At 42.3% G+C, this 12,799-nt stretch overlaps 1 protein-coding gene across 3 annotated transcripts in view; it reads left to right on the plus strand.

Moving 5' to 3' along the window:
* Positions 1-12,799, plus strand: part of SPRED2 (sprouty related EVH1 domain containing 2) — a 94,800-nt gene that overhangs the window by 44,015 nt on the left and 37,986 nt on the right. The window contains exons 1-2 of one of the 3 annotated variants that reach the window (XM_083435419.1): positions 3,783-3,888; positions 7,602-7,759. The exons of 1 other annotated variant lie outside the window; for it this stretch is intronic. Coding sequence is in view for 1 of the 2 variants with exons in the window: in XM_083435418.1 (XP_083291544.1) it covers positions 3,872-3,888 (17 nt within the window). In the remaining variant the exon portion in view is untranslated. Of the gene's footprint in view, positions 1-3,770; positions 3,889-7,601; positions 7,760-12,799 lie in introns of those variants that run through there. One more of the 3 variants, XM_083435418.1, reaches the window with a different exon arrangement.

A 12,799-nucleotide genomic window follows, 5' to 3' on the forward strand; every position in this document is an offset into this window, starting at 1 on the left:
TTGGCCTACAACTCCCATGATCCCTAGCTAGCAGGACCAGTAGTCAGGGATGAAGGGAATTGTATTGCTGTATTGTTTTTAACCCTTGATTGGAAGCCACCCAGAGTAGCTGGGGAAACTCAGCCAGATGGACAGGGTATAAATTATAAATTATTATTATTGTAGTCGCAAAACATCTGGAGGGCCGAGGTTGAGGAAGCCTAGATGACTCTCAGGTACCTCCCAACTCTTCAATTTTATGAGTCTATCATGCCTTTCTCTCTCCCTCTTTTGATCCGTTTAAAGTTGTCGTATTTTTCGCTCTGTAAGACGCACCAGACCACAAGACGCACCTAGTTTTTGGAGGAGGAAAACAAGAAAAAAAATTCCGAATCTCAGAAGCCAGAACAGCAAGAGGGATCGCTGCGCAGTGAAAGCAGCAATCCCTCTCACTGTTCTGGCTTCTGGGATAGCTGCGCAGCCTGCATTCGCTCCATAAGAAGCACACGCATTTCCCCTTACTTTTTAGGAGGGGAAGAGTGAGTCTTATAGAGCAAAAAAGACGGTAGTTTAAGATCACAAAGCTGGTAGCCATAGTTTTCCCGTTCAGATGGGAAGATATGGTTAATTAGATACTTCCTGTGCATTGTGAAAACAGTTTGTGCTGATCTCTCCTTAAGTCAAGATATGATCCAAACAATGCTGTGTCAATATTACATGCAGGACAACAGGGATGGCTTGGCTTTTTGGTTTGAGGTGTCTGTTGAGAAATCATGGAAGTTTTACCAACAATGATGGCTTAAGCTGTTGTTGGTTCACATCCCTTGCACCAGGCATGTCCAGAGTTCGTTTCGGGGGCCTAATCTGGCCCGCCGGTCAGTTTAATCCATCCCCTTTGGCAGTTTATTTCCTGGGGTAAAACCCTAAAAAAACCTCACCAACTTCAATCCTAAAAGAAGCTCAACAACTCCAACCCTAAAAAAAGGTAAACAACTTTGGTCAGCCCTTTGGTCGGCCCTTCACTTCATCAAATCCGGCCCTCTTTGAAAAAAGTTTGGCCACCACTGCTTTATGTCAATTAAATCATATAATATATGCCTGAAGACTCTACATATTCCATTCTGGAATACCCATTGGATTTCCCTTTTCTTTTTCCTCTTTTGAAACAGAGGCAGCTTTCATATTGTCACTGGGGTTGTTGTTTTTTTTGGGGGGGGGGAGTTTAATAACATACTGGCAAATTCAGGTTGTAAAATTAAAGTGGATTTGGTGCTTTTGCACAACAAACCTGTTTCTATCTCCTCCCCCCCCCCTGCCCCCAACCTTCAAACAACTTGACTTCTTGCAGTTAGGAAAGTGACAGGAAAATGCACTGGGAAGTGTGGGGTGAGAATTCTTTGGTGTAACATTGTGTAACCTCCCTTCAAAGAAAATTGGAGCGAATGCCCAAGAAAGAGCTGATATGCAGACAAATCAGGATGAATGTTCAGTAAACAGATCTGTCTGGAAGCAGCCAGAGTGTGAAAGGCTTGTCTTTGGTTTGTTTTCAAGTACACCCCCTGCCTGCCTCAGGATGATAAACAGGCCTGTTATGGTGTTTTTAATCTCTCTTATGGAAGGAAGTATGCTTTTAAATAAACATCAGATACCTTTTTCATTTCTGCTATCTTGAATGAAAATGAAATCTTTAAAATACCTTGCTGTTTGTGTGTGCGCGTGCCACACTGTGCTCTTGAAACGGTTTCAAAGGTACTTCATAATTTCCCCCTTTCTCTCCTTGAAAAATCCAAGTGAATTAAAAGCAATTAGAGCTTCAAAGCCAGCTATATTTAAAAATAGTGGCATTTTTGTGAATGTTTCTTCAATAGAGTCCTTCGCCTATTGGAAACAGCAAGCCTGGATTTCTTCCAGCCTTCTCCTATATTATTTGATAACTTAGTTGTGACTAAAGCCTTTAACATACTCTGAATATTCAGATAAATGCTGCTTTTTAATTTTAAAAAGAGCACCCTGTGCTCCTTTTGATCTGACTCACTTATCCCTTTCATCAACGCCTGCCGTCCTCTTCGCAAACCACTTCTGCTACTGAGCTCTGTCATCTGTAGGCTGCACAGTTAATACGGGATTGATCAAAACTGGGTGGTTGTGATGCATAGCTAGATTTACATAAGCCTGCAGAACTATCTGCCTTGTTTCAGGCTTCTCTTGGCTGTCAAAATCTAGAGAATTCTAGTTCCACACTCTGCTCTACATACCTCTTAACTGTCCCTCCAGGCGATTCCAGTGGCTGGTCCCAACATGTGGAATTGGGGGGGGGGGTCCACCTGCTCCTGCTCTCTGATTGTTATGTAGCCTCCCCCTTCTCTTAGGCAGAGGCTTGTCCTGTTCCTCCGCACCCTTCTCTTTTGTAGGAAGTTTGTGCTAACATCCAGTTTTGACTTGCTTATAGGGGAGCTTCAGTTGTGGTTTGCTGGTCCCAGCCTTGGTAGCCCTTGCACTTGGAAATGCAAGTGTGCAAATGCAGGAGAGCACTTGTGCGGTAGAACTAATATTCCCACAACTTCCCCCATCTACCTCTCTCCCCCCCCCCCCGCCATGTTTAAATCAGTTGAGCTCCAACACCAGAAATATGCTCAACCTCTGGGAGCAAAGGGGCTTTAAAAGAATTGGTGAGTGCAGAAGGGGTTAAACGCCCCCTTCTCGACATGCCAGTTCTCCAATACAAATGACCCCTATGCCCCTCCCCCCAATGGTTGTTGGACCTTGGCAATTGATGCTTCCCTATGAAGGACATGTCTTATGACATGGGTAGGCAAACTAAGGCCCGGGGGCCAGATCCGGCCCAATCGCCTTCTGAACGGACGGTCCAGGAATCAGCGTGTTTTTACATGAGTAGAATGTGTGCTTTCATTTAAAATGTATCTCTGGGTTATTTGTGGGGCCTGCCTGGTGTTTTCACATTAGTAGAATGTGTGATTTCATTTAAAATGCATCTCTGGGTTATTCATGGGGCATTTTTATTTTTATTTTCAGAATATAGTTTGCTGACTCCTGTAAGCCCCAAGTGATCAGCCAGATGGGACCAATATGTAGTTCCATAATGACCAAATCACGAAGCGGAGGAAGAAAATAAAAATATATAATGGAATTAAGTATTTATTTCAATGACATTGTGATAAATATTTCAGTGCATTTTAAGGACAGATGTTCTTTTATCAGCGGAAGCTATTTTTAACAGATTCCGTCCATAAGCCGCAATGCAAGGCTCTTGCTAACTTCTCAGGGGGGCAGTGGGCTGGCCTCGCATGGCTCTGTGGCCTGTGTTTGACTGGGTTGGTCACTGTTTTGTGCAGGTGCGGTCCTCTCCCCAGGTGTACATTGCACCAAATCGGAGTAGCACCAGCCCCTAGCATCCTTAGCGGTCCTGAGTAAAATGTTTGTGTTTGCAGCTTTTAACCTCCTAACACTGGAAGCAGTGCTGAGACATTCAGTTGGTTCAGGGCAATGCAAGGGTGGTTGTTCAGTAGTGAGGGCAGGATATAAATGGTTATAGCAGGATGCTGCTGCTGGTTTTTAAAACAACACCAACGGAGAAGATGGAAGAGTAAAGGTGGAAGTGTTGGGTCAGTTTTTGGTTTAATTCACTGTGGGAATGCTGAAACATGAGGAACTACGCAACTGGCCTATAAAATGCAGAATAGTCCTCTGATGACTCATCTAGTACAATGCAGTATATTTGTCAAGGAGACTGAATCATGCAAGCGGGGGGGGGGGGAGCCACTTTTCTACTAACCAGCTGGTACTCGAGTCAGCAAGGCAATCCATTTTATCGTATGGTTTATAGTGGCAATAATGGTAAAAACTGCACGCGGGGTTATAAAATGTAGAGGAAATGGCATCTGTCGGCAGGTACGTGTCTTCCTCTTTTAGATGCTGTGTGTGCCTGGGCTCAGGTAGCCGGATTTTTCCTCTTTCCGTGGTTTCTAGCCTCCCTTTTTAAAAACAAGTCTGTAAATTCTGCAGTGGTGTGTTGTGGAAAGAAGGCACATTTTAATGGCTGACATTTAAGATGTTTCACCGAGGAGAGTAACTTGTGCTTACATGACCCCTTTGGACTGAAATGTGGAGTTTGGGGGGGGGGGATGAAGGCTACCTTTTCATGAACTGAGTGACAGGGCAAAAAGGGAACTGGATTTTGAATGGCAAAGCACTGGGACTGCGGCTCTTTATCTATATGAGTTGGCAGGTGACTAACATTCCTTGAAGGGTGAGTGTATCTATCATAGGTGATTTGAGTTGTGGTAAATTAGACTAACCAACGGTGTATGCAGTAATAACAGAGGGCTCTTGCCCTGGGGAGGATTTCCCTCTCACCAAATTCAAAAGGGACAATTTCTTTTATCCTTCGCAAAATGCTGTATTGCTATTTATTTTTGTCTGTATGTGCTTTATGCAGCTTTAAAAAAAACAAAAGAAACCAGGGATGAAAAAAAGACAAATTCAACCACAGGTCGAGGTACATTTATGGAAGTCTGTGGGGACACTTACATTTTGCCAATGGCCTGGTGGTGCAGCTTGGTGATTTATAGCTATGCCTGTAAAGCATAACAAAGCCTAGGGGTAGGGCCAGTTTTGCTGATAGATGTGCTTAGCATCACAGCTTAAGCTAATGGTCCCTAAAGGTAAAGGACCCCTGACAGTAAAGTACAGTCGCGAACAACTCTGGGGTTGCTGTGCTCATCTCGCTTTACTGGCCGAGGGAGCCGACGTTTGTCTGCAGACACTTTATCTGGGTTATGTGGCCAGCATGACTAAGCCGCTTCTGGCGAAACCAGAGCAGCGCACGGAAACACCGTTTACCTTCCCATCGGAGCGGTGCCTATTTATCTATTTGCACTTTGACGTGCTTTTGAACTGCTAGGTTGGCAGGAGCTGGGACTGAGCAACGGGAGCTCACCCCGTTGCGGGGATTTGAACCGCCAACCTTCTGATCGGCAAGCCCTAGGCTTAGTGGTTAGAGCACAGCACCACCTAGGTCCCCTTCAAAGCCCCTCCAAAACTTTAAGCAGGCTTCACCAGCAAAAGCTCATCTTCCAACAGAGCCCATCTTCCTATCATTTCTGTATCTGTAGAATATTTTGCCAAAAGACAGAAGTGAATTTTGATAGAGAAACGTTATTGAATAAATGCTTTCCCTTTTGTATTAATTTGCTGTTAACAAAATGCAGACATAACAGCAGCAAAGAAAACACAATAATCCAAAATGTTAATCATAAGGCATCACAGCCTGGAAGGACAAATGCTTTGACACATGGCTCGGCAAGCAATACTTGTATTAATGAACTGTAGCCATAGCACATGTGACCATGCTATCTACAGGGAGACTTGTCTGGGGAGTTTTAGAAGAAACAGGAACAATAGTAGTTGTCTAACGACAAGGTTATCTTGATTTTTAAAAATGACATACATCATCTGTATGTCTTTTTTCCCCTTTTTTTATTAAGTAACAAATAATTCTCTGAGGACCGTTTTCAGCCGTGGATGCAATTGTAGAAGAATTATCAATTCATTGAAATTCCCACTTCTGTGTGTTCACTCTCTCAATATGACACCTAGTTGTTTTATTAAAAGCAATTGTACCTCACACTCTGCGCATCTTACAGTATTTGAAATCTACAATTATCTGAAAGAAACAGGAGCCATCACTTAAAAACAAATACTTGCTGCATGAAGCAAAAGTCTGCTGGAATAAAACAAAGTGTTCACCAATTGGCAAAGAAGAAGAAGAAGAGGAAAGGCAAGAGAGGATATGTGTATATGTCTGTATTTTCACAGTTTATTACATGCTCATTCTATGAACATCAGGGAAGGAAACTGTGAGTGAGTGGTTCCTGGATCTTGGAAGACAGAAAGGTGCCTGCCCTGTGTAACCTCCCAGATAGATTACTATGTGGGTCTATCTTTGGAGTCAGTCTGGGGGCTGCCATTTGTGTACTTGTGAGATAACAAAAGGCGAGGTGGATGAAATACCCTGAGTTGGATTATATTGTTTTCAGTGTTGCTTTCAATCTTTCTTGTCCCCACTCACCTCCATCCTGCGTTCATTTTATTTTATTTTGAAGAACAGAGTTTATGACTCATAGGACAGAAAGTTGGGCAGGGGGAGGAACAAAGGAGGCAAAGAGAAGAGAAATAAATGTTTGATGTAAATCAGAAAACGTAGCTCATTCCCAAATTCCTTTTGTTGGAATGTTAAATAATGTGATGTTTCGCTCGAAAACTTGGTCCAGAGATTTGCCTTTTCACCTACGGAATTCATGTCACTTTTCAGCCTGCAATTCTCTTGTGATTTTCAATACTGTGATCAGTAATCATTAAGTTCTCCCTTCCCCACCCACGGTCTCAAGCTGTCAGGATCAGACCAGCATGCACAGATCTAATCCAAAGAATCTAGCCAAAGTATTACAATAGTCTGCCCCCGATCAAACAGTGAACCCCAAAGAAACACTTTCAAAGAGAATGTGAAATATGACTAGTAAACAAGGCAAATCGACAAGGATGTGAAGAAAGCATGACAAGTTGCACAGTGCCTTTTTTCTTGCTATCAAGAATCTCCATCACATAAACACAGTGACCTTGGACTTTCCCATCCAGTTGTGTGAGGCTTCTCCACATTTTGAGTGTTCTGCTGATCTTGCTTTTTGTTTGTAACTTGTCTCACTCACCAGCTGATTATAACCTGGGATCTAAAAACAGATCTTCATAAGGCTGAAACATCAACCATCACCAACAAAAGCCACCCCCAAAAAGGCATCTTGCTTTGGCAACTCTGCAGGGGGGGGGGCATAGGCTTTTTGCTGAGCCCACTCTATTCTGCACTTCTGGCCATTTGCAGCCTAAACTTTTGCAGAAAAAATATCCTAGAAGAATGCTGTGGCAATTTCAACCAGATGTAAGGGAAAATATGACCTTGAATGTCTTTGGGGCTCCAGGCTTTTTAAGGGCTTGTTGAGATAGTATCTCCTTGAGTTATGTCTGGAAAACAACACTCCTGCATCTTCCCGATGGCTGAAAATGAAGCTGTGAAATGGGACCCAGAGGGACATCACAAGAAGGTTTCATTGCGCTGAGCAGCAATTACCTTTTGTGTCTTTTCTGCCAGGGATGCGCAGAAGCACTCCAGTAGCTCCACATCTAAAAGAACAGGACACCATGTCCCCAGATAACTCTTGCCCAAGATCAACCGATAGGGCAGCAGAGTGCAATCAAAGTGATAGCATCTCCCAATGATTCCTGGATATATGCTTTCTCCTGGGATAGAAATCCTTTTGCCTATCCCAAGCAAAAAACCTAATTGGCATCCCATTTTCCACTGTTTCATGCAAGGAAAAGCACGGCAGATTGCACAATCCTTTTTTTCTGGGAGGAAAACTGCCTCATCCTAACAACAAGGGAACTCCTCCCATTCACTGGTCTACATGTCAACAATCTCATGCTTCTATTAATAGGTTTGTTTTATCCCATGGGTGGTATCCTAGAAAGCAACTCCCTTCCATTGGCCCATCTGGGGTAAAATAAATTTCATTGGTTAACTTCAAAAGCTATGATGTCATTGATTCCAGATCTCAGACCAACCCTCCAATAAATAGAGAGAAGAGTTTTTGCTGGTCCACATCTTCCACTTCCACTTCCAGAAACATGACTAAGGCAATACCAGAGGTGTGGCGATTAGAGGACCTGTTTTTCTCCAGGCATCTAAGCTTTATATATTCTAGAAGAGGTAAACCTTTGAATGAAAAGCATTTTAGTTATAAAAAAAAAAACTAGGAATGTGATCTTTTGGTACTTGTCTTTTGAGCCAGCGTTCTTGTCCTTTGTTGATATTGTAACAAAATGCTTTAGCCTAGGAATTCTGCTTATGTGATTCTGGTAAAAGTGATGCTTTCTCTGTGTGCAAGCAATGCAGACTAATGTATACTTTCCAAAAGGATTTATTGCTATTTATCATACAAGGACCTGCAGCCCTTATAGCCTGCTGTAAGTAGGAGCAGATATTCTTTTTATGGTGTTAGGAGACTTACCCACAGTGTTTAAAAGTAAACCATTTCAATTTCCCAATGTTGGATGGAAATGGCGGAAATGACCGGCAGAATCCGAGACCAGGGAGAAGAGTCGATGGAAGAAAATTGGAAAAAATTTAAAGTATATTTACAGAAATACTGCAAAATTAATGAATGTTAGAAGAATATTGGGATGAAGCTACATGGTTTTAGCAGAAGTGTTATTAAGAATTATATGAATATTAATTGTTAATGTGATAAAGTGGAAAATTTAAAGTTAAATTGTGTTAGGATAAATTATAGAACAAAAATTGAATAAGAGGGAAAGGATTTGTTGAACCAGTTAATTTGAAGCAGAACACAAAAAAGGGAGGTGCGAGGAAGTCGAGGAAATAAGCTAATGAAAGATATAGATATAAAATTTGGGTGTGTGTTTTTGTTTTTGTTTTTTATGTTGTATTGTTGTATTGTATTCTTTTTATTGTTGATGTATTGTTTGTTGAATCCATGTATTGTTTTTATTGATTGTTTTTTCTTTTTATAACTATAAAATATCTAATAAATATTATTATTTAAAAAAAAAAAATTCCCAATGTTGGCTTGTGTTTACAGAGTCTCAAACGTAGGCTGTATTCATCACCAAGAGTAGACCACTTGGATAGCAGCTGAGGAGGTAGCATCTTGCTAGCCACCAGAATAGTTTGGTGTTTGAGTTTTGGGGTTTCTTGGTGGGTTGTTGCTGCTAGTGATTTAGTTTCCATGCAAATTTAAGTCGGTGTTAAAATTTACTGGTCACCACTAAAACTTGTACTGTGCTAAACTTGCAGCCATTCTACACATCACACAGAATGTGATGATAGCCTAGGATTGCATATTCATTCGCTTGCCACAAAGAAAGCTGCGCTAAACCTTTTCCCCCCTCTGGTTTCCTAGTTATGCAGGGAATTCTGTCTGTGCAGAAGCACACTCAGATCTGACAGATATGTCATACCCGCCACCAGAAGTAGCACGATTCAGGAACTTGCTGCTTTAATCTGCATAATGTATTGATAGGTTCTTGATCTGCAAAGAAAAGAACTTTGTGTAATCACCTGCGTTAGAAAAGCTGTGATTCCCGCGAGTGTTTTGAAGAAGAGTTTCAGGCAGAGACTCAGCAAATAGATCCAGAGATCAGGGCCAGCTTAGCTTCAAACTGTGGTGACACGCATGGCCATCTGAAGGGCGTTTGTTGAAAGTTAAGAACATTGCTGCTAGCAATATATATTACAGCTTCTATAGCCTACGTATACTAGCGGTGTTTAAAATGAGAGTCTCCATAGCGACCCGTACTTAAAAGTAGAAGTCGGCAAATGTGTCCTCTTCTTTTGCTCTTCAAAATATGGCAGCCCTAGGTAAAAGATCTGAGGAACTGCTGTAGTTAAATGATTCCTCCAGTAGATTTGAGATTAGAGTTCAATTTTGTTTTTAGAGAATGCTAGCCTTCAGATAATGCTCTGTTTTTCCCGAAAACAAAAAACACCTACCAGGCAGCCAATGAAATTTGCTCTTTCCAAGTAATTGGATCAATCTGGTTTATTCCTTTTTACCATGACCTCATGTGAATGCGAATGCAGAATGTGAAGCTGAATGGAGTTAGTGCAGATTCTGAATGGTGTTTCAGCCATTAATTTGCCTCTTTATTGGATTCCGCCCTTTCCTTTTGTCTGTTCCCATTTAACAACCTCCACCTTTGACCTCTGACACTATAATGTTCTTTTGCTGAATGGATGCTTTAGAGCCAGATGATTATTCCATTGTAAATTGTGGAGTCATTAGGAGCACTCTATTCTTAAAGCTTTTTGCTGTGCCAAATGGTTTGTTCTATGCTTGAAGATTCTGGAGAGAAATAAAGGGGTTTGTGCTCCACAGAACTCAGTTTGGTCATAGCGCAAAGTGTAAGAATATGTGGGTTACATGCACCCAGCCACATCAGTGCAAAGTAATTTAATGCATGTCTAATTATAGAATTATTGAAGAATTATAAGTCAAATGCTTGGGGAAAGTTTGCTCATTTTAATTTCCCCCTTGCTTGTAAAATAAACATGTTCTGAAATCATTTCAGATTACAACTTGTTTATGGCGAGAGGAGTAATTGTTCGTTTTTATGCAGTTTGTCTCTGTTTTACCAGTGAATTCAAAGTTGCTTTTTTTACTTCTTTAGTGCATTTGTGTCTTTTGAGTGGTGAGGGGGATGGGAGGTGTTAACTATGAAATGAAACCCATCTAAGAGAGAAGCAATTTAGGCTTTTCCAAGTTATTTCTTGTATTGGCCAACACTTTAAATTAAAAGTGTAAAGAAGAATTATTAAAGTTTGGAAGAGTTTCAGCTCCCCATTTTGGTCTGTTGAAGGCCAGAGACTTGCTTCTGACTTCATAGCAAAAATCCCCTTTCCATCACACCCAAACGCTTTAATAATTTGCAGTTTGGGGATCCATGGCCCCTTCTGATGGTTACAAGATGGAATTATGCTTTTAAATATAGTGATGTCTTGCTATTTCCAATCTGAGAAATCTGCAAGCAGATCAGCCTACCACATAATCTTAGCTGAACAGAGCAGAATGCCATCCGCTGGTGCCATTATCAAAGGACCTGACAGAAGGGCTGTCCCCCAGCCTCCCATATGACGCTTGGTTTCTAACACGCCCACCCCCATTCAGAACTCAAGTGAAATCAGAAGTGTTCGCTCCCACTACAAAATTCAAGTACCGTATTTTTTGCTCTATAAGACTCACTTTTTCCCTCCTAAAAAGTAAGGGGAAATGTGTGTGCGTCTTATGGAGTGAATGCAGGCTGCGCAGCTATCCCAGAAGCCAGAACAGCAAGAGGGATTGCTGCTTTCACTGCGCAGTGATCCCTCTTGCTGTTCTGGCTTCTGAGATTCAGAATATTTTTTTTTCTTGTTTTCTTACTCCAAAAACTAGGTGCATCTTGTGGTCTGGTGCGTCTTATAGAGCGAAAAATACATATTTTCTATTACTGCTATTGCAAAAAGTTGCTGTTGCAAAAAGTCACTGTGGTCAGAACTGAGCTTTGCATAGAATTGTCATTGGATTCTAATGGTCTTTTGGCTCAACTGTTTATAATTGTTGAGAAGTATGAGCTCCTCTCTCTCAGCTTTCTACTGAAAAGTAAAGACAGCTTTATTTGAGGCTGACCGAGCTGCTGCAAGGGTTGTGTGTACACACACAACACACACTGCTGTTCTTGTTTACTTTGATTTCCTTTTCCTTCTTAAATACTCTTTCAGCCATATTAAGGTACTTTGGCATGAGATGGGGAATGCATTTACATATGTTTTCTCTACACCTGGTTGTTTACCTGCCTACTACTTCCATGCATATGATGAAGTGGGCTCTTCCTCCTTGGAGGTTTATACCACAGTAGGTCTGTTTCAAGTGTTACATCTGTTATGGTGCTTCTTTTTTAAAGCCTTAAGGCTAATGGGAGGAGGTGGCACTCAAAATGTTTTCACACTGTGCCTAATGCAAGTTAGCACAGCTACTCCTTTTCCTGTATCAGTTTAGCCACTCCTTTAAACTTTAGGCAGGGAGCAGATGATTTAACAGGTTGGGACTTCCCTTTCCCCTTTTACCATAATTTTAAGCATGGTAATGCAACACTGGGATGCAGGTGGCTCTGTGGGTTAAACCACAGAGCCTAGGACTTGCCGATCAGAAGGTCAGCGGTTTGAATCCCCGCAATGGGGTGAGCTCCCGTTGCTCAGTGCCTGCTCCTGCCAACCTAGCAGTTTGAAAGCACGTCAAGCGCAAGTAGATAAATAGGTCCTGCTCCAGCGGGAAGGTAAATGGCGTTTCCGTGCTCTGCTCTGGTTTGCCAGAAGCGGCTTAGTCATGCTGGCCACATGACCCGGAAGCTGTCTGCGGACAAACATCGGCTCCCTCGGCCTGTAAAGCTAGAAGAGCGCCGCAACCCCAGAGTCGTCTGTGACTGGACTTAACTGTCAGGGGTCTTTTACCTTTACCTTCTCGCACCACCACCAAGTAGATAAATAGGTACCACTCCGGTGGGAAGGTAAACGGCATTTCCGTGTGCTGCTCTGGTTCACCAGAAGCGGCTTAGTCATGCTGGACACGTGACCAAGAAGCTGTACGCCAGCTCCCTCGGCCAATAAAGCGAGATGAGCGCCGCAACCCCAGAGTCAGTCACGACTGGACCTAATGGTCAGGGGTCCCTTTACCTTTACCTTAATACAACACTAAGAATGAAAAAGTTCACATTGATTACTTAAAAAGAGCCCATTGATGAATTGTTGGAGCTTGTGGTGATGGCTGCAGCTTGGGAGCAAATTGAATTAATTTTGGTTATTCTCTTGCACACAAACTAGAATGTTGAATCCATGTTTTAAGGTTGGCATCCTGATCCTGGCTTGTTTGGAAACCATGAACCATAATTCCCAGCCTGCGGAGAACGGGAAGCTGTGGTTAAACTGGTGTGTCCTTGGTTTGTTTGTCCTCTTACCCACTTGCATCAAAGGAGGTGAGAAGCCAGGATTAAAAGTTGCATGAAGGTGCATGAAGTTATTGTGTATCTTGGTGCACTGATTACACAAAGATCATAGAATCATAGAATCATAGAGTTGGAAGAGACCAGAAAGGCCATCGAGTCCAACCCCCTGCCAAGCAGGAAACACCATCAGAGCACTCCTGACATATGGTTGTCAAGCCTCTGCTTAAAGGCCTCCAAAGAAGGAGACTCCACC

The sequence above is a fragment of the Podarcis tiliguerta genome (assembly GCF_965153285.1).
Source record: "Podarcis tiliguerta genome assembly, chromosome: 3".
In the NCBI taxonomy this organism is placed as follows: domain Eukaryota; kingdom Metazoa; phylum Chordata; class Lepidosauria; order Squamata; family Lacertidae; genus Podarcis; species Podarcis tiliguerta.